At 45.3% G+C, this 20,592-nt stretch overlaps 1 protein-coding gene and 2 pseudogenes across 1 annotated transcript; 2 read left to right on the forward strand and 1 right to left on the reverse strand.

The window, feature by feature from the left end:
* Positions 1-3,136: 3,136 nt before the first annotated feature.
* On the reverse strand, positions 3,137-5,956 carry LOC147983314 (uncharacterized; annotated as a pseudogene).
* A 4,126-nt stretch (positions 5,957-10,082) lies between these two features.
* On the forward strand, positions 10,083-10,678 carry LOC147983315 (uncharacterized; annotated as a pseudogene).
* Positions 10,679-15,831: 5,153 nt separating this feature from the next.
* LOC147983316 (senescence-specific cysteine protease SAG39-like) lies at positions 15,832-16,937 on the forward strand. Its single transcript, XM_087539482.1, has 2 exons — positions 15,832-16,267; positions 16,351-16,937. Exons 1-2 carry the CDS (start codon positions 15,832-15,834, stop codon positions 16,935-16,937), a joined length of 1,023 nt encoding a protein of 340 aa, XP_087395608.1.
* The last annotated feature ends 3,655 nt before the right edge of the window (positions 16,938-20,592 follow it).

Below are 20,592 nucleotides of genomic sequence, written 5' to 3' on the forward strand. Positions count from 1 at the left end.
CGCTTCCCACCATAATTTACATGGTAACAGAGCCTCTTCCTCAACAAGAACACATCTAGCAGTCCAGAGTGACTGGGGAGGGGAGTATGAGAAGCTCAACTCTTTCTACTGTAGCATAGGCATTGAACATCATGTATCTTGTCCTCATGCTCACCAGCAAAACGGCTCTACCGAGAGAAAACATCGCCACATTGTTGAAGTGGGCCTTTCCCTACTTGCACATGCCTCCATGCCTCTCAAATATTGGGATGAAGCATTCATTGCAGCAACTTATCTTATCAATCGCCTTCCTAGTAAGGTCATTGGAAATTATATTCCATTAGAGCGATTATATAATCAAATGCCTGATTACAATTCTCTTAAAAAATTTGGGTGTGCTTGCTACCCAAATTTACGTCCATATAATCGCCACAAGCTTGAGTTTCGATCTACCGAATGTGTTTTTCATGACTATAGTAATCTTCACAAAGGGTACAAATGCTTAGAGATTGCAACTGGCCGTATCTATATCTCTCAAGACGTTGTCTTTGATGAAACTCTTTTTCCATTTGCCAAACTTCACCCAAATGCGGGAGCTCTCCTCCGTGCTGAAATAGCACTTCTTCCAGAACACGGGGGTGAATTATATCAAGCTGATCCTGTGAAGAATTCCATAGAAAATTCGGATTCTATAGATATTTGCGCATATTCAGTTCATGATTTTATGTGTGCAGAAAAAGGCAGAAGAGGCGCCGGATCCCATATAGATTCAGGTGGCAGCGGTGTTCGATCCGAGGCAGATCCCCGCGCCAGCCTGGCTGTCACCATCGACACGCGACCTGAGGACGATCATGGTCGCCCGCATGCAGCCAATCGGGCTCGGGTGGCCGACCGGCCCGACCGTGTGGAGCCCACCGGTTCAGAGGCGCTGGTGGCCGACAACCCTCGCGCAGCGGGGCCCGCCGCTGAGCCCATCTCTCCAGGCACGGACGGGGGCGAATCACCGCGCGCCACCAGCCCATGGGCTGACCCAGGAGCCGACAGCGGGACGCCTGGCGCATCTGGGTCACGATCCTCCTTGTATCGGGAGCTGGATCGGGAACCTGCTGCTGTCTCAGCTGCAATTGATCCTGCAGAATCTTCTGTGGCGCAACCAACAGCTACTGCTACATCGGGATCTTCTGTGCAAACCTCGCCAGCAGCTCCTCATCATCATACTCGATCTCAGTCAGGTATTATCAAGGCAAAGGAATATACCGATGGCACTGTAAGGTACGACAGGGTCAAACGAGCTTTTATTAGTAGTTTTGGTGAACCAACTCATTTGCATGATGCTCTTAATCATAAAGAGTGGAAGGAGGCTATGGATAGCGAATACAATGCACTCATGAAAAACAAAACTTGGCATTTAGTACCACCAAGGAAGGGAAATAATGTTATAGATTGTAAATGGGTATACAAGATCAAGAGAAAATATGATGGAAGTATAGACAGGTACAAGGCTAGATTAGTTGCTAATTGGTTTAAACAAAGATTTGGTATTGATCATGAAGATACCTTTAGCCCTATTGTTAAGGCAGCTACTATTCGGCTTGTGTTGTCTATTGCTATTTACAGAGGTTGGAGTCTAAGACAGCTAGACGTTGAGAACGCGTTTCTTCATGGTGTTCTTGTGGAAGAAGTGTTCATGCGACAACTACCGGGATATGAGAACCAAAGCACACCACATTATGTCTGTAAGTTGGATAAAGCTTTATATGGCTTGAAACAGGCTCCTAGAACTTGGTACTCAAGATTGAGCATGCAATTACAACAACTTGGGTTTATACCATCTAAAGCAGATACCTCTTTGTTCTTTTACAATAAAGGCAATATCACCATATTTGTGCTTGTCTATGTAGATGATATAATTGTTGCTAGTTCAAGCTCAGATGCCACTACTTGTCTGCTTAAGGATCTGAAACTGGAGTTTGCTCTTAAGGATCTAGGTGATCTTCACTACTTCCTTGGTATAGAGGTTAAACAGGTAAAGGATGGCATACTTCTCACACAGGACAAATATACAATTGATATTCTTAAGAGAGTGGGATTGGAACATTGTAAACCTGTGAGTACACCAATCTCAACCTCAGAAAAACTTACAGTTGAAAGTGGAGAAGTACTTGGACAAGAGGATGCAACAAATTACAGGAGTGTTGTAGGTGCTTTACAATATTTGACTCTTACACGTCCTGATATCTCTTATTATGTGAACAAAGTATGTCAATATTTACATGCACCTAGAACTACTCATTGGACTGCAGTCAAGAGAATTTTGAGGTATCTTAAGTTTTCAGAGGGACTTGGGCTTCATATTACCAGGTCTTCATCCATGCTTGTTACTGCATATTCTGATGCAGACTGGGCAGGTTGTGCTGATGACAGAAGGTCCACAGGTGGTTTTGCTGTGTTTCTGGGAACAAACCTTGTATCATGGAGTGCAAGAAAACAGGCTACAATTTCAAGGTCAAGTACCGAGGTGGAGTACAAAGCATTGGCAAATGCAACAGCTGAAGTAATGTGGATACAAACTTTACTTTATGAGCTTGGGATTAAGGCTCCACAAGCTGCTAGGTATGGTGTGATAACATTGGTGCCACCTACTTCTCAGCTAATCCTGTTTTTCATGCATGTACCAAACACATTGAAGTTGATTTTCACTTTGTCAGAGAAAGGGTAGCTTGAAAGCTACTTGACATTCGGTTCATACCTACGAGAGACCAACTTGCTGATGGCTTCACAAAACCACTCACCATGAGAAGGTTAGATGAGTTCAAATACAATCTCAACCTTGGCAAAGTTTCATGAGGTTTAGATTGAGGGGGTGTTAGAATTAGTTGTTGTATAGAGATAGAACTCTGTTTAAATTGTAAACCTATTATATCTCTTCTTCCGTTTCACCCTCTCCCGATCTTTCTTCTGTAACCGATCGATCTAGTATCGATCTAAACCTTGTAAGACACGGCATGTATTCTATATAATGTAATGCGGCCCGAGCAAAGGGTTCTACGCTTCCCACAATAATTTACAATACCACCAAAGTCAGGATACAGGTAGTAGAAGAAGCAAATACCGGACATGCTTCACAGTTGACATCAGAAAAACTTCTATTGCTTCACAGATATTAAGCTTTGTGGTGAATTTGCACCACTGAGAAAGGGTCCTCAACAGAGTAATCGGTACATGTCTTGAAGCTCCAGGGCATGCCTCCTTCAGGACCTGTGCCCCCGAGAAGCACCATTTTGTAGGAACTACTGGCCATCTTGTTAGAAGCTTGCTGCGCTTTATGAGTCGCCTCATCCATTGAGAATGACGTGAAGCTTGGATTAGCCATGGAGACGGACACGGTCCTCAGCACCCTCGTGCTCCGGAAGAAGAACTTGAGGAAGACAACCTCCCCGAGCTCCCCTCGGAATTCTTTGTAAGAGAACACCTTGATGCACGACTTGACATTTTTAGTGGGCTTGACCAGCTTCCAAAAGTTGAGATTCATCCTGGCACTACCAGCTTCATAATCACATTTTCAGACTACAGGAGAAAAAAGCAATTAAATCACTCAACAGTTCAGCTATTAGGAATCATGCTGAGTATATAATGAAAATTAATAGTTTGCAGTGCCTCATATTAACTGGGAAAGCATTTGAGGAAGGTGGCAGATATTTTGCTCAAGGAAGCCCCAGCCTATGTCGTGACTCGTGAAACACATATTGTACATTATACTACGAGGCATACCTAGATGCTACCCCCTATGGCGTAACAAACAGTAGCTTGATTTCACTGATATGTCGGAGATATGACATGCCAATATTTCCATGTGTAGAGCTAAACAAAGTACCAAGTAGCCTATTAGTACAGAACAACATCAACTAAGGTTGCCTCATTATTACAGTTCATGCATAACAAATTAAGAACTGAAGCTACAGATTCGAGCTGCAGTGTAGCTCTCCTAACACATGCACACTTTTCCAAATATATTCTTCAAGAAGAATTTTCAGATATAAGTCATTACACCTTCTTTGTAATTAGTTAATCAGACATAAATGCCTGATACGGTGCAACATAGAAGTAAAGCATCAATATATATGGCATGCTACATAGGCCCCTCCAGCAAATTGTAGACAGCAATTTGCAATCCCAGAATTCATAACAAATGTCATAACTAACTGAAATTAACATGCAATGCAACCCCCAGAATTATGATTTTGTACTTTAGTCTCTATGTAGTATGTGTAGAGAAGACCTGATGGCTAAGAATAAATAGAAGCTTGACAAAAACCTTGTAATTAGTTAATCAGACATAACTCATGACATGATACGTTCAAGTAGCAAAGAACTAACATGGCATTGTGGTAATATCACACAGATCACCTGCAAACTGTAGTCTGGCACTGCATGTCAGTTGCAAAATTCACAGCTGAAATCACTATGTAGTATGTGACGTGGTTTAGAGTAATATGATAAACCACATGGACCTCCAAAAAACTGTAGGTGGCAATGTGTTTGGTTTATCATGTGTAAATTTTGAAGTCAGAAATGGGCCCCACATGCCACTTACAACATCAAAAGCACAAATATTGCCAAGTTGTATGATATATGACCACGGTGAGAGACGCTATAACAAGAGGTAAATAAGCAAAGCAATCGACATTGGGAGAACTGCATAATAGTACATTATCTGCAATTAATCAATCAGAAGCTGAAAACACATGATCTGCTGCCGCAAACATTCTACACATAAGACATAGTGGAAACCGGTACGAATGTAAGCAAAACATGAAATGAAAAAAAAACTACCATAATGTGCAGTGCCTCCAAATTGGGAAAGCAGCCGAGGAAGGAGAGAACCATCTTGGAATCGGTGTGGCTTCTGAAACGCACATTCAGACTCAGGAACTTGACGCTGGTGGCCATGGCGCTTGGCTCGCATTTATCCCGGCATGAAATGAACCCAATTGAACAAAAAAAATCACACATTTAGTATTGTACCTCCAACTGTTGGAGGATGTTTTGCTAACTGAAGAAACTGTTAGACCGCGGACAGGAGATGTACACACCATGACGATGTTGTCTCGCATCTCCAGGAACCAGGATGGTGTTCCCTGGCTGCAAGATTCCTCGTGCAGCTTGGGAGCATCGCCAATCCTGACCCTGGTGCACAAGCCGCCGGCGTTGCCTCGGGACCCCTCCAGGATGAGCCGCTCGAGGCGAGAGCCTTCACCACGGCGATGTCCTCCGGAACAGAGCTGCAAATTTGGACGCACCGGAGGCTCTGGCTGACGAGGCGAAGGCGCAGCCCCTTGTTGCATCCATGGATGTTGAGGCCTGAGGGTCTCCAGGATGGGGCTCTCGGCGACGACAAAGTCGATGTCCCCGTCCTCCATGACTACGCTGCAGATGCCGAGCTCACGGAGGTGGTGGAAGGAGGTGCGGGGTAGTAACCTTGCCACGTCCTGGAACTTCCAGAGGCCGATGTAGAGGCAGCCGATGCTGGCGATGCCGAAGAGCACGGCCGGGAGGGGCACGTCGAGCGGCCACGGGCGGTTGACGAGGGCGAGCTCCTGGACGCCCTTGGTGGCGAGGAGCTGGAGCCAGCGCGCGAGCTGGGCCTGGTAGGCGCTCATGTGGCTGCTGGTGAGACGGGCGTAGGGGATGGGTCCCGTGTGCGCTTCGAGGACGGTGGAGATGGCGGTGACGATGGCCGGCGAGTCGGCGGGCGTGGGGGAAAAGCTGACGCCTTGGGGCGGAGGTAGGCGTCGTTCAAGATGATGTAGTCCACGCCGTCGGTGGCGGGCAGGTCGGGGATGACCTCGGTGCTGATGTTGCTGAGTAGCTCCTCCGTGGATCGGTCCACCTCACGCGGGTCGCGGCCCCTGCTCCGCAGATCGGCCTCCGTCGCGGGGTTCACGTTGGTGAACGGCGGCTGCCGGGGACCAGCCATCGTCGGCGGCGAGGGTTTGGGTATTTGGGGGTGGCGAGTGAAGCGGAGAGTGGAGTGGGTCTGTGACAGAGGGGGCGGATGATGGGGGTGGGCCCTATTTAGGGCTTCATGTTTAGTTGGGCCGAACTCCGGCACAGGATGTCTGTGGGCCTATACTAAAAAAACATACATGAATTCGTATACAAAGTCTATTTAAAATACGACCGAAGTTAAAGCATCAAGGTTGACGAAGTCATCACCGGCACCTCGCCCATCGACGGGGAAGCGTCAAGCCTGAGATTTGATCTTGCCATCAACCATTGTTGCAACCGTAGTCGTCGTCTTTATTCTCATGTCGCTTGCTCATTCGGACGAGTGGTGCCCAACGGAACGAAAAGCTGGAATGTGAGGATTCCATTCTTTGTTTTGAAGGAGCTCGAGCCTGCAGTGGCATGGCTAGTGAGGCGGCTTGCCAGCTAGTATGGGCCAAGGAGATGACTTGAAGCCAGGCCGACCCTGGTGTATGGTCGAAGGGGCGACGGCTCGGGGCCCAGGCCAGGAGGTGGGGCCATGATCTGTTATTTATGTTAGTATAGCCTAGCAAAAATATTAGGTAGCAAAAAAAATAAAAGGAGGAAAGCAAGCACAAGGGGCTGGAGATGGCCTAGGCCCAATTGCTGCTAGCGATAGGAGAAGCGTCGACACTCGCACGGCCGCACGCGTTAATCACTCCGAATATCTGAACGTTCACTGGTTTGTTTCATCTTGGACTCTCTGCCTATCGCTCGGCCACTGGGAACCAGCGGGATTCTTGTTCGTTGGCTAATTGTCGCTGTTGCGCACGGCACCCTGGTGTTGCGCCGCAGCCGTGTGCCCATGCCGGCGACCCGGCCATCAACCATCCGGCATCCGCTAGGCCGCGAGGTGCAACCATCAGCCATCTGCAGGTCATTGCCTCATTGGCAAATTGTTTTCGCTTCTGCATAATCCGTGAAACCACGAGCATGAATTGATCTTGTCTTTAATAGCTACGTATTTATCCACCTAGTCTTTCGCTTCTTTTTGATCTTCTCTTTGTAGGGCTCTATGGATTTTGCGATTGAGATTTACAACCTTTCTAGAATAAAAATGTAATCATTATCAAGGGCATTCAGACGGTTCCTTCCCTCCAAAATATTTCAACTTAGATCTTGAGGATCAAAGTGGCCACAAAACAAGGTTTCGGGTTTGCAGATGATATCAAGTAATATGTTGATTTCTCTGTTCAACAAATCTTTTATAATTAATAAAATTTCAACCACTATCCTCATTATCTAGTGGGCTTGAAACATGGTTCTAATCCCTCATCAGAAGACAAAAAAATGTTATAGAAAAGAACATGCATATGGAGGCACCAAATGTGTTGATGTTGGCCGAGGTAAGCATAGCTGCCTTATGCGATTTTCCCCCTATTATAAGAAGCATGCGCATCTTTTAGATAGCTGCATATTGAGGTAAAAATAATAGTGGTATATGTAAATGTCCCAATAGGTATATATTAAGGAGCCTCAGCTTCTAGGTTGGCCCTAGGCCCCAAAAATCTCTGGACCGGCCCTGCTTGAAGCTCGCGAGGATGGTAGCGCCGGCTCTCTAGATGGTTCCAACGACTGCACTGGAGACATGGAAGAGCCATGGGACATTGCAAAAGTGTCAACTTTTGCTCGGTGGTGATAGTGTGTGGCGTCTCTAACAAAGTGGGTAGGGGTAGACAAGGTGGTGGCTACACGGCTTGCTGGAGGCACTGGTTGGGAAGAAGGGTTTTTATTGTTGAAAGGCGACGAAGAAGTGTTGTAGGAGGTGGTGTTGGTTAGTATAGAAAAGTGTCTCCAGACAAGAAAAAAAGGTATTAAAAGGGGGTTGGGAGAAATATAAATTTTCATTTTGTTGAGATGAAGGGGTAATTTTTGGGAATTAAATGGTTTTTATGGGTCTAAGTGCTCTAATCCAGATTAGTATTGTACTCTCCTAATTGTTTGATGTCTCCAATATTTTTATGCGTTTGATTATTTTTTATTTTGCTTGTTTCTTACTGTTTGATTTTTAAGTATTTCAACTTTTGGAGTCCTTCAATTATTTTTATTGTGGAAATGAAAAAAAAATTAGATTTACTGAAGTGTTATTTCTTGATTTCACTAGCCTATTAAAATTTAAAAATCAGATATTAGGGAATTTATGTGAATAGACAGGAATACTAGGTTATATATGAGAAGATTAACCCGTGAGTTGGTACCAGTTGATTGGCTAGGTATGTCCCACTACCTAGTGACACCATTATAAATGCATTAGAGGGTAATGCACGATTTGCCACGACATTCTTTGGTTTTAAATAAATTATATTTTTCTGTTACGGGTTTTTATAGCAATTCACATTTCGTATATACCGCGAAGTTGGTTGAGCGACCACAGACCCCTGTTGCGCTATCGGGTAAGCCATGTAGACTGGTCCTTCTTTCTTTGGAAGGTGGCATTCGGTTTTTTTCTTTTATTTTCTTCTATATTTTTTGATGTTTTAGTTTCTTGTTCACTTATATACATATTTTTTAAAAAATCAAATTTATTAATACTTTTGAATTTATGGAAAATAAATAAAGTACTATTTTTTAAAAAAATTGTTTTATTCAAAATTATGTGCATTTTTAAAAAATGCACGGAGATTATTTTCTTATATTTGTGAAAAATTATCAAATTACATCAACACAATTGAAGTCCGTGAATATTTTTGAATTTTTTTGACATTTTTAAAAAAATCTTTGATAATTGTCCCCAATTCTTGATTGAAAGAGACACCAAAGGCCTCTACCCTCCCTCTCTGTCTATCCAAGAGATGGAAGGGTAGAGCTTTTCTTTGGTTTTTTCATCTTTTCATCAAAGAGTTGAAGTCCATCCGAACCCTCCAATGCAGAAATATGAGGAGAGCAAAGCGCCAATGGCATGTGAAGCGCATGCGGAATGGGCACGGAGAAATAAAGAAGTGTGGGGGGAGAAACAGCCAAGCTCATTCCCTTCGCTTCATGGGCCGAAAGTAGTGCTTTGTTTCCTGGCCACAATGAAAATAGATGGCAAGTGCCTGATCGCTACGGCTCCGGTAGGTTCCGTTCCCTTAACCAAGCCACTGCCTATGAGTCGCCAAAAACTCATGAACATTTTTTAAAATCAATGAGTAGTTTTGTACTCATGAAGAATTTCAAAAATTATGAACTTTTCTTAAATTCATGAATATTCTAAAATTTTATGAATATTTTTTTAATTCAGATAAAAAATATAAATCTTGAATGCTTAATTTATTCTTAAATTGCTTTAATAGAATGTTGGTTTTGGTACTGCTATGTGGAACACATGACCTGTCCAGACCCTTATAGATGGGTTCCACTTCAAGGAAAAACTCTCGAGCTTTTTCTATGCCTCTATTCCTAGTTTGCTTAGTTTTGTAAGGATTTCATGTCGTCCAAACAAGAAACCATGTGAGTGAATGGCTTGGTAATCTCTCTGTTATTCTTTAATCTAAGGCCTCAGCCAGGTAAATTTCTGAAATCTCAAAAGCACAATTGACTTTGCCTATCATAGGCTTTTAGTTTGTTTGTTTTCTGCATGAATTTTTTTGTCCATGTATGTCCTTTGATACTTTTTTTTAATTGACGTCCTTTCTGTTACTTCAGTGATGATAAAATATCAACTTCAAGATTTGGGCTGGATATGAGGGCGCCGGTCAGGCTGAGCATTTAGGGCCAGTATGAGGGGTCTATCTAGATCCCTTTTTTTTACCGGGTCATCGCCCTGGACGTATAGGGAGGGTTGGGAGCCTGGCTGTAGATGCTCTAAAAGCATCTCCAATAGCCGCGCCAAAAGGCACGCGGGTGGTAAACTTGGTTTTTAGCGCGCGGGGGATGGTTTCGCACGCTCCAGCGGTGGCTGGAAACAAGCACGCGCGGGAAAGGGCGGCAGCTCACGTGCTACTTTTGGCGTGCCACTTCCGGCGCGCCTATAAATTGCGGCGCTCGTCAAGCGCCTAGCCACAGTGCCACGCGCGCCTCGTAGCCTCTTCGCCACTCCAGCGCCTCCACCGCTTCCTCTCCTCGCCGCTCCAGCGCCCCGCCACCGCCGCGCCACCATGCCGCCGCGCCGCCGAGGAGCGTCGGGCTACCGTGGCGTCCACCAGCGCCCCAACGGCTGGTACTCTGCCGAGATTCGGTCCAGCGACATCCGGCTCGGCCTCGGTACGTTCTAGACATCGTACGAGGCCGCACGCGCCTACGACGCGGCGGCATGGCGCCTGGACAGGCCACGCCAGCAGATGAACTTCCAGGATGTCCACACGCGCCAGCAGGCGCAGGACATCGCCCCTCCGCCTCGTCTTATCACGGACCAGAAACATGCGGAGCATGCTCGGCGGCAGCGCCGCCTCTTCGTCGCAGAGGAGGACGAGCGGGCCATGGCTGAGTGGCGCCGGCGCCACCCAGCGGACGTCGCCAATGAGGAAGCCTTCTAGGCAAGGCGCCGCGAGGAGCAGACGGCAAAGCGCCCCGCGAGCGGTTGGACAGATGTCAGCAGAAGGCCCTGGTGTTATCGCAGTGCGAAATCGCTGAAAATGGTGGGCAGACGATCTTTTCGTCTGATGACGACCATTGGGAGGACATGTGGCTCGATACCTCGGACCAGACCAGCGAGGATGACGATGATGATGATGATGATAACGACTGGGAGTAGGCTGTAGATGCACTATGTAGTTGCACTATCTAGTAGTTTTTTTATTATGTCGTTGCACCGTAGTTTTTTAATCTATCTATGCTATGGAACTATGTAAAATATCTATGTATCGTTCTTATCTATGATTTTTATTTATAGTTTTTATATAAAAAGATGTACGCAATGTTTAGCGCGGCCGCTGGAGCTACGCGTCCGCACTCAATTTTAGCGCGGCTGCTGAAGCCAGTACTGCCGGCCGTGCCAAACCAGGCAAAGGGCGCGCGGCAAATGAGTTTTTAGCGCGCGGCGCGTTGCGCGGCTGTTGGAGATGCTATAAGGAAAGCATATCTAGTACACCCTCTCTTTTCTGTTTGTGAAAATATCTAGTACATCCTTTCTGCGCATATGCACAACTAAGCCAGGCTGGATTCATCAGTTGACTGCCAAAGATATAAGTGGAAATATGGAAACAAAATAGTTGGATGAATTTTGAATTAGGAAATTGGAACCCTTAGGAGAATCGGTGTGTATATGATCCCCGCAAAAAATATAAATAAATGTTGAGCATTTTAGTATGTTCACCAAGATCATCAAATATTGAAAGAGTAGGGATGTGAGCATTAGTTTTTCGTGTTTGGGGTCTACATAGTCAAGCAGGGGTCAGGATATTTGAGGCCCGTTTAAGGAGCCCGTCTGGGTTTCATCGGCGGCGGCGGATGCTCCTAGGCCGTTGCCATTGGCTCGCTTCTGCACTCCACCCATAATCTTTTACCGAGTAGTGTAGGTCACCTGGACAAGCATGCTCTGAGATTCTACCACCAGGATCTCCTGAGCCCGGAGGGTCAAGATAAGCCGCAACACCTGGGATATTGTCTCCGACGCTGCTACCAGCGTGTCCTGAGGACAGCAGATCATGACCAGCCGCAACACCCACTCCTTGAATACTCTTTCCCCGAAAATTCTTCCCCCACTCTTGGTTTGAGGATTCTGCAGCAGAGGACTCTGCAGGTGTAGCAAGACAAGTAACGGTAAGTTGGTGACAGTAGCTTGCTGAAGCCAAACATGTTGCGTGATGCAAAGCAAGGAATAGCACTTTAAGCAAGCAATCTGATTAATCATCATGTGATTCTTTCTAACATACAACAGCTACTATGCAGAAAATGTAACTGACGCATTTCTAAAGTCGTTGCGGCTGCTATAATCAGTTGGAGCTATGAACAACTGAGAACCAACAGCAAGTAAGCCTACTTCTTGTCAGGACAGACCTTGCGAGTGAAGGCCGGTTTCCACAGCTTCGGCGATGGGCCAAGGTTCAGCTTCAGCCATGGGCGACGGTGGAAGCACCGGCTCACCACTGGGTCCGCCCTCCAATAGTTCCCTCTCCCTGGACGAGGTCGGGCCTTGAACTTCAACTTCATCTTCCACTTCGGATTCAAATCCAGAGGGGAACATTCTTGAGAGCTCGGATGCGGTCCCATATCTCCCGGGGAGGTCAGGTTTACGCGAGAAGAAGCGGTCGAGCTCGGATTTGGTTGGTCTTGACATTGCGCACCACCCGCCGTGAGGGAGGGCGGAGGAGACGGTCTACCAAGGACTGAGTGCTTTTTTTTGTGTGTACTACTACTAGCAGAGAGCTCGCGGAGTTAAAGCGTGAAATGACAGGTCTGTAGATGCTGGGTGGTACAGTATCAATTTAATACCTTTGCTTCTGAAGTGTCTATAGCATGTATAATAAGGGGACGTAAGCTGGCAGTAAGAATTTAAATACTGTATTATTACTTAGTTGGAAGAGAGAGAATAGGAGAGAGAAGGAAAGCAAAGCGGGCTGAGCTCCAAGAACATTTGTGAGAGTGGAAGATGGGCCATACGTTGACAAAGTAGTACTTTCTTATAGCCAATTATTATATTGTTAGCTATTACATTGGCCGTGAATGGCATGGCAACATGTTATAGCCAACAGCTGGCTCTATTATTAACCATGCTCGTACAACCACCTTCTGACGGTCTTCGAAATTAGTGCATGCTTTCGACTAACTAGTCGGATTGCTCTCATCCTCAACCTTAATGTTCTCCTTTTTCCTTTTTTGTTTTCCTACTTTCGCACATCAACCACCGCCCGCACCCCCCCCCCCCCCACCCCTCTCTCAAAAAGATTCGACATTTCAAAAAAAAAGTTCAAAATTTGTAAGAAAGGTTTGAAAAAAGTGGAATAGTGTTCAAATCTTGACGCTGGACTATGTTCTGACATAATCTCCTCTTCCTAAAAAATGGTAGCAACTATGGGCTGGAGTGGTACGAGCCTGCGATGACCAGTACACATGGTTCAGAGTTTGGATTCGTAGGCATTGCACTGTGTCTCGTGCATTTTTTTGTCGCTCCAATCGGTGGGCCGGAAGGAAAAAATACAAATAAGAAAACAACGCGAAAACAAGAAAACGACATATCTCATATTTTGGAACGGAGAAGTAGATGTGATATAGTGAAATCCTTTTTAGAACGAAAACTGTAGCAAAAGTTTGCTGCATCTGGCAGAAGACCTAAATTAGCATGTAAAAGTTGGTATTTGATGCGGGCGGTTGCAACTGCTTCATATCGAGAGCGCTTGGTGAAGAATATCTGATCGGATTCCGACGATTCCCCCCCCGGCCGTCCGAATATTGTCAGCGTATTTTCTCTAGACACCAACAGGGAGGGTTCCCCGGCTCCATCCATTGCATAGAAGCCCGAAACACAAAACGGGGTCCGTTACATAATTCCACACAAAACAAACCAAAATACAGAAAGGAACAGGCTCCTGGCGGTTGTTATAAGAGGACCAGCCACAACTAAACACAGGGCTAACAGACTGAAACCTGGACTACATGCTAGGACCTAGGAATAACTAAAAGACAGGCAAACATTTTTTCAGAAAGCACAAAATACGTAGTGCATCTCGCAGCAAAGAGCAAATAGGAGAGTGCAGCATCTTTCTGCCTAGGCTTTCTTATAAGGAAACCAACTGTGGAGTTGGGTCGAGCCAGCGAACAGCAGCTATTCAGAATAGATGTAGGGCTTGCTAAGCTTCCGCCGTCGAGCTCGATTTGCGATGAGTGCTCGCTGTCAGCAACATGTTCTTTCACCCCCACTCCAGGAGCGCTGTACTTCCCAGCAGCATCTGCAGATGTTGCCAGAACCAATCTGTCCGCTCCTACATATGATGTTCTTTTAAAAATATGATGTTTGAAGAGCGATCGCCATCTCCTGAGCATTCCTAAGGTCAGCGACCAGATCTTGGTCAAGGAAAACCAAACAACTCAATTAAAGATCATGGCATTCCTGTGTTTCCACAAAGCCCGGAGCACAGCAGCTACAGCAGTATTCAGAGCGTCAAGTATTTTACCAGCAACCCAAAGGGAAGTAACTGACTCTACTGAAACTCCAATTTGCATAGAGAATAAGCAACTGATTTGCTTCCATACAAGTCTAGCTACCAAACAGTCACACAACAGGTTCTGTACACTCTTAGGTTCAGAAAAGAAAAACAAATCAATGGACTTGTTCAAATTTCTCTTCAGCAGGTTATCCCTAGTCATAATTTTAATATAAGAAAGAAGCCAGAGATAAAATGTGGATCCTTGGAGGAACTATTATTTTCCAAACAGAAGGAATAAAGACAGGTGATACTCCTCTCTGCCTCCCCTTAATGAAAGCGTTTTGTTGGATACTAAACAATTTATGAGCATACTTGCTGACTCTAAGGTAGCCCCAAAATAATTCTTGCATCCTCGAGAACCACTTCCATATTGCTCCAATGAAAGACGAAGGTAGCGGTTTCAGGGGCCCAACAGTCGACTAGTGCATTGATCAGACTGGGATCCTTCAAAAATCCGTCCACCATTCGAGCCAGCGATATAAGTTGACCAGCCGTCCAGCTGTTGAAGAATTGTTACAATAAGGCATCAGTCCACTGCCAAAAATAAATAAATAAATAAATATGTGTGTGTGTCTGTGTGTGTGTGTGTGTGAGAGAGAGAAAGAGAGAGAGAGAGAAATATGCGTGCGACATTCTGTTAGAGCATACCTGTCTAGCGTATAATGGTTGATCGATAAACGGACAAGTGGCGCTGCTGATCGGAGTACCAGATGTTCCTGACAGTGCATGTCCTGCGGGTACAAGATGTATAGTTGTGATGCACAGAAGGAATACAAGTATCGTGTACATAGAAAGCCTAAATTTTGTTGGCAAACTGGCCATCAAAGATGCAGCCCAACAAGATCAACTACCCCGTGATACTTTTGAAATGCAGACCTTGATCTGTCTTGAGGGCCGCGGCCCATCCAAGTATGGCAATTAACCAAGCACAGTGTTTATCATATGGGTTACTCCTTTTATGATGAGACGAGCAGACCTTACGGTGTATACAAGTATTCCAGGTTAAGAAAACTGTGTTAGTAACATTGCCGAACTAAACGTGATTGTCTTTAAATTTCGCCTGCTACCAGCTGCATAAAAGTCCATTTCTCCGCTGTCTTATACTTCTGTGAAATTATTTTTCCTTCTTTCCTGTTACACTACGAGCAAAATACAAGCTGGGGTGTGAGATAGGGAATTTCAAGGCTGAGGAACCAACCTTCCGGAACTTAGACAACTCTTGTTGAATAGTATGTCACATCATCATGCTATTTTTTGGCAGGCAGGAAATTCATGTCGATACTAGCAAGCGGTTACCTGATTCTTTTGTACACACTGGGCGTTGCGTTCACGGTCCTCTTCAGAAAATTTATTTGCAAGAACACGGTTGTTCTTTCTTTGATTAAGAAATTTCTCAAGCATGGATCACTATCAGACGTACACTCCAGAAATAATCAAGCAGGGGTCACTATTAGACGTGCACCAAGGGTACTTCCTTGTTGGGTCCTATCACTTTTATACAATCTGGCCGGTCAATCAGATGTGCGCATCATTTTTATACCATGTAGCCGGCCACCATAATCCACGGCAACGCACAAGCCCTTTTCCATAACCACCTTCGCTCAAGCACCGTATCTCTCAGTCTCCTATTTCTAACACATACATGACACTATATATGCCACCAAGTACCATCCAACAAACCAGACCAAAGTACAGAGACTTGCCATCCTAGGTTTCATCTATCTCTTCAGTACTGTCATTGCAGTTCGGTGCCTAACCGAAGATGGCCATCCACAAGGCTTTGCTTCTTGCAATCCTTGGTTGCATCTGCCTCGGTGGTACTGTCATTTCAGCTCGTGAGCTGAACGATGACTTGTCGATGGTGGCGAAGCATGAGAATTGGATGGTTCAGTATGGCCGTGTGTACAAGGACGTCACCGAGAAGGCGCGCCGGTTCGAGGTTTTCAAAGCCAACGTCGAATTCATTGAAACATTCAATACCCAGAATCACAAGTTCTGGCTCGGCGTCAACCAGTTCGCTGATATCACCAATGATGAGTTCAGGACAACCAACACAAACAAGGGGTTGAAATCAAACTCCATGCGAGTTCTTTCTACAGGATTCAGGTATGAGAATTTGAGTTTTGATGCTCTTCCAACAACGATGGACTGGAGGGCTAAGGGGGCTGTCACCCCTATCAAGGATCAAGGCCAGTGTGGTAAGTACACAAAAAATGTGTTGCACTGCATATATGTGTTAATATTTTATTGGATAACACTATAACAACACAATTATTTCTAGGCTGCTGTTGGGCATTTTCTGCCGTTGCCGCGACAGAGGGCATTGTAAAACTGAAAACTGGCAAGTTAATCTCACTATCGGAGCAAGAGTTGGTTGACTGTGATGTTCATGGTGAAGATCAAGGCTGCGAGGGAGGACTCATGGATGATGCCTTCAAATTCATTATCAAGAATGGAGGTCTGACCATGGAGTCCAGCTACCCATATACTGCAGCCGACGGCAAGTGCAAGGCAGGATCCAACAATGCCGCAACCATCAGCGGCTTTGAGGATGTCCCTGCCAATAACGAGGGTGCCCTTATGAAGGCAGTGGCAAACCAACCAGTGTCCGTGGCTGTGGACGGAGGCGACATGACATTCCAGTTCTACTCTGGTGGGGTGATGACCGGCTCCTGCGGTACTGACTTGGACCATGGTATTGCGGCCATTGGATATGGAAAGACTAGTGATGGCACAAGTTATTGGTTGATGAAGAATTCATGGGGCACAACTTGGGGCGAGAATGGGTACTTGAGAATGGAGAAGGACATTGCAGACAAGAAGGGCATGTGTGGTCTGGCCATGGAGCCTTCATACCCCACCAAATAGGAATATCACCAAATGCCACATAATCATACATATGCACAATTCTCAAATAACTAAGGTCCCCATGTCCTATGTATAGTTCATATGTGTCCGTAAGTTGTGTAAGATAATGTATCTTATGTCCATATATTGTTATATATACTTTGTAAATTAATACTGTGTGTGATATATTGTACAGTATGTGTAAATTTGATTAAGAATTATGTTGATATATATTCATGAAGCTTTCAAATGTCTAAAACATTTGAATATCTTAAGAGTAAACTCTAAAGGGTACTTTCATATATATGATTTTTTATACCGTGTCTTTGGATATTTATAGAGATGTAATGTCTTAACTGAAAATTGGAGGCATCCTGCTGGTGATTTATATCACTAGAGAATACTACAAGCACTATTCAAAGGAATCAATCCATTGCAACATGATTATGGAAAAAAATCCAACTTCACAAAATGGCCTAACGCACGACACCTTATGATATGGTGATAGGCTAGGACAAAGGAGACATGATTATGTTATCATAAATTTGCATACTATGATGTTTATTGAGATCGTAGGTTAATCTTCTTTGTGTCTTTCCATGTATCTGATGAACCGAGACATCTATGAGTTCTTTTTTTATATACATTTAGGCATTAAGTTTCAATTTTCCATCTATCTGATCTAAGGAAAGCATATCTAGTACACCCTCTCTTTTCTGCTTGTGAAAATATCTAGTACACCCTCTGTGTGCATGTGCACGACTAGGCCAGGCTGGATTCATCAGTTGACTGCCAAAGATATCAGCAGAAAAGTGGAAACAGAATGTTTGGATGAATTTTGAATTAGGAAATTAGAACCCTTAGGAGAATTGGTGCGTATATGATCTCCGCAAACAAATATAAATAAATGTTGAGCATCTTAGCATGTTCACAACACTGGTAGAAAAAGGGCCTGTTGTCCCGGTTCGTAAGGGCCTTTAGTCTCGGTTCCTGAACCGGGACTAAAGTGTCGGTACTAATGCCCTGTCCATTTAGTCCCGGTTCAATCCAGAACCAGGACTGATGGGCCTCCACGTGGCCTGTGCGCAGAGCCCAGGCAGAAGACCCTTTGGTCCCGGTTGGTCGTACCAACCGGGACCAATAGGCATCCACGCGTCAGCATTTCTGTGGCTGGGGTTTTTGTTTTTTTTTTGAAAGGGGCGGGGTTTGGGGGTTTTGGGGGGTTAATTTAGGTGTTTCATATATTGTGTTAGCTAATTATAATTAATAGAGAGAAGTGTCCTCTCTTATGTCCGTGCTTGGTCGACGCTACGTACTATACATACGTATAGAGAGGACTAGACACGCTAGCTAGCTAGTAAGCAAACGAAGGAAACAGAAGATCGTCATGAACATATATGCATACAGAGAGAAGTGATATCGACCACCTCTCCTTCTCCGAGAGATTGGTCGAACAACAAGTTCTCGTATATCTATCCGACACTACCGGCTACATATATACAATAATTATCTCTTACAAATATAATCATACGGACTCATGGTCCACATAGTATTCTCCGTCTTCAGCGATCACGTGGTCAAGAAATAATGCCGCCAATTCCTCTTGAATTGCTCGCATGCGAGCTGGTGCTAGGAGTTCATCCCGCTTCCGAAACATCTAATGTGAAGAAGGGGGTCAATACATATATATATGAATGAATGAAACTCAATACAAATGATGGTAATAAAATAAAATTGTGAATGTTTTTATTTACGTACTTCATATTGTTCGTCAGAGTACCCGCCCCGCTCACAGGTCGTGTGGCGGATGAACTCGCAGACGTAGTATCCACAGAAATCATTCCCTTGTTCCTGCCACAACCACTTTACAAGAAATAGAGGTCAATCAAACTGATAAGCAAGAATGCTAAATGGTATTGATGAAACTAGCGCTTGAATCACTAGGAGATGCGCGGAACATGCTACTATAGTACTTACTTTCGGGTGTCTAAATTCCAGCTCCTTCCGCAGTCCCGGAACTTTTCTGGTGAATTTTCTCCAAACCCTGCCGGACAAAGAAAACAATTACTTGATATCAGGAAATGAACAAAGTTGCTGATATGGTGGATAATGATCGATTTAACTTACTTCTTGAGGATTTCAGTCATGTCCGCATACTCCTGGGGATCTTTTCGTTTAGAGTCCAAGACGGTTACTACTCCCTGCTCAAGCCTAACTCTAGGAGAATATAGTGGAAACTGCACACGCATGCATAACTCATCAATTACATTACTATAACCTGGACTAATATATAAGGGAAACCGAATATGCACAAGACAGTAACACTCACTTGAAGTTGTAAGAAAAGAGTATTATATCTTTGTTTTCATTTTTTTTGAATGATCGTAGCAAGTTGGCCTCGGTATCTCCGGGACGATGTTCAACCTCAGTTGCATCTATGAGATATGTGTTAACGAACCCAATATCACCGATTTGTCTTTTCTTCAATTCGGCGATCTTCATTCTGCATAATATAGTGAGGATAATTATAAATACATGCAATGAAAGAGATGAGCTATATAGAGAGACTTAATGACAGAAGTAGTAGTACTTACGGACAGTAGCAGGTGATCGTTGTTTTATCGAGGGCCAATTGATTGAAAAACTGATAGAACTCCTCAAATGGAATAGGCAACAGTTCAATTCCAACGAGGTCATGCTCCAGTTTAACTCTCGCATACAAAGTACTCCTCCCCCCAGACTCTCTGCAGATTTTCAAGTACCAATCATGTAATCTTCGCATCATTGTTGTTAAAGATTTTTCATCTTTGACGAGAGGCTTCCCGTACTCGTATCTGTGTATCTGCACCTCCATGGGATCATAATGTACATCGTCGGGCAGGTAATCGTCAACATTGCCATAACCGGGCACCATCCTCGGATCGACGATGTCGCTAGGCACCTTGAGGGGGGGGGGGCACGATTGCTTCGCTTGTTCGCCGAGCTGGGCAATTTTTTTCCCAGCTGCTCATCGTTCTTTCAGCCTTTGATCACTGACTGTACCTCCCGACCGCTCCGCTTCGGCTCATGTCTTTGCAATAATGCGCTCATAGTTGCCTTTCGGCGGAGACTTGGGTGGTTTTGCCAGGGCAGCCAGAGTGCGCTTCACTTTCACCGGATCTACCTTCTCCTCCGGAGGTGGATGTCTCTTTGCTCTCAACCCTTGAAACCAGTCATCCACTTCGGTTCGCGCGATCTTCGCGTTCTCCTCCGGGGTCCTCTCGTATGGTAACTTCTGTGGACTCTTCAGAGAAGGACCGAATCTGTATATCCTCCCGCCTCTGGTTGTACTGCTAGACGCCGGCCGAGCAGACGAAGCGGTTGTCTTCTTCACTTGCTTACGAGGCGGAGGAGAAGGACTGGAGCGGCGGCGGGTCTCTTCCGCCCTTGCTGACGAGGCGGAGAAGGAGGATGCTGGCTGCTCGGGCGCGCTGGCGCAGGCGGAGTGCCGCCACGCGCCGGAGAAGGAGCCGGCCGAGGGCCCTGATCGTCACTCGTCGGAGGAGGAGGCGGTGGAGGAGGCGGAGTGCCCTGACTCGCCGGAGGAGGAGGAGGAGGCGGAGGCGTCCAGTTCGGAAGGTTGATGAGCTCCTTCCGCCATAGGCATGGAGTCTTCAGAGCAGACCCCAGCCGAGTC

Source organism: Triticum urartu, chromosome 2A, assembly GCF_056163025.1.
Source record: "Triticum urartu cultivar PI428250 chromosome 2A, HENAU_Tu73, whole genome shotgun sequence".
NCBI classification, from domain to species: Eukaryota; Viridiplantae; Streptophyta; class Magnoliopsida; order Poales; family Poaceae; genus Triticum; species Triticum urartu.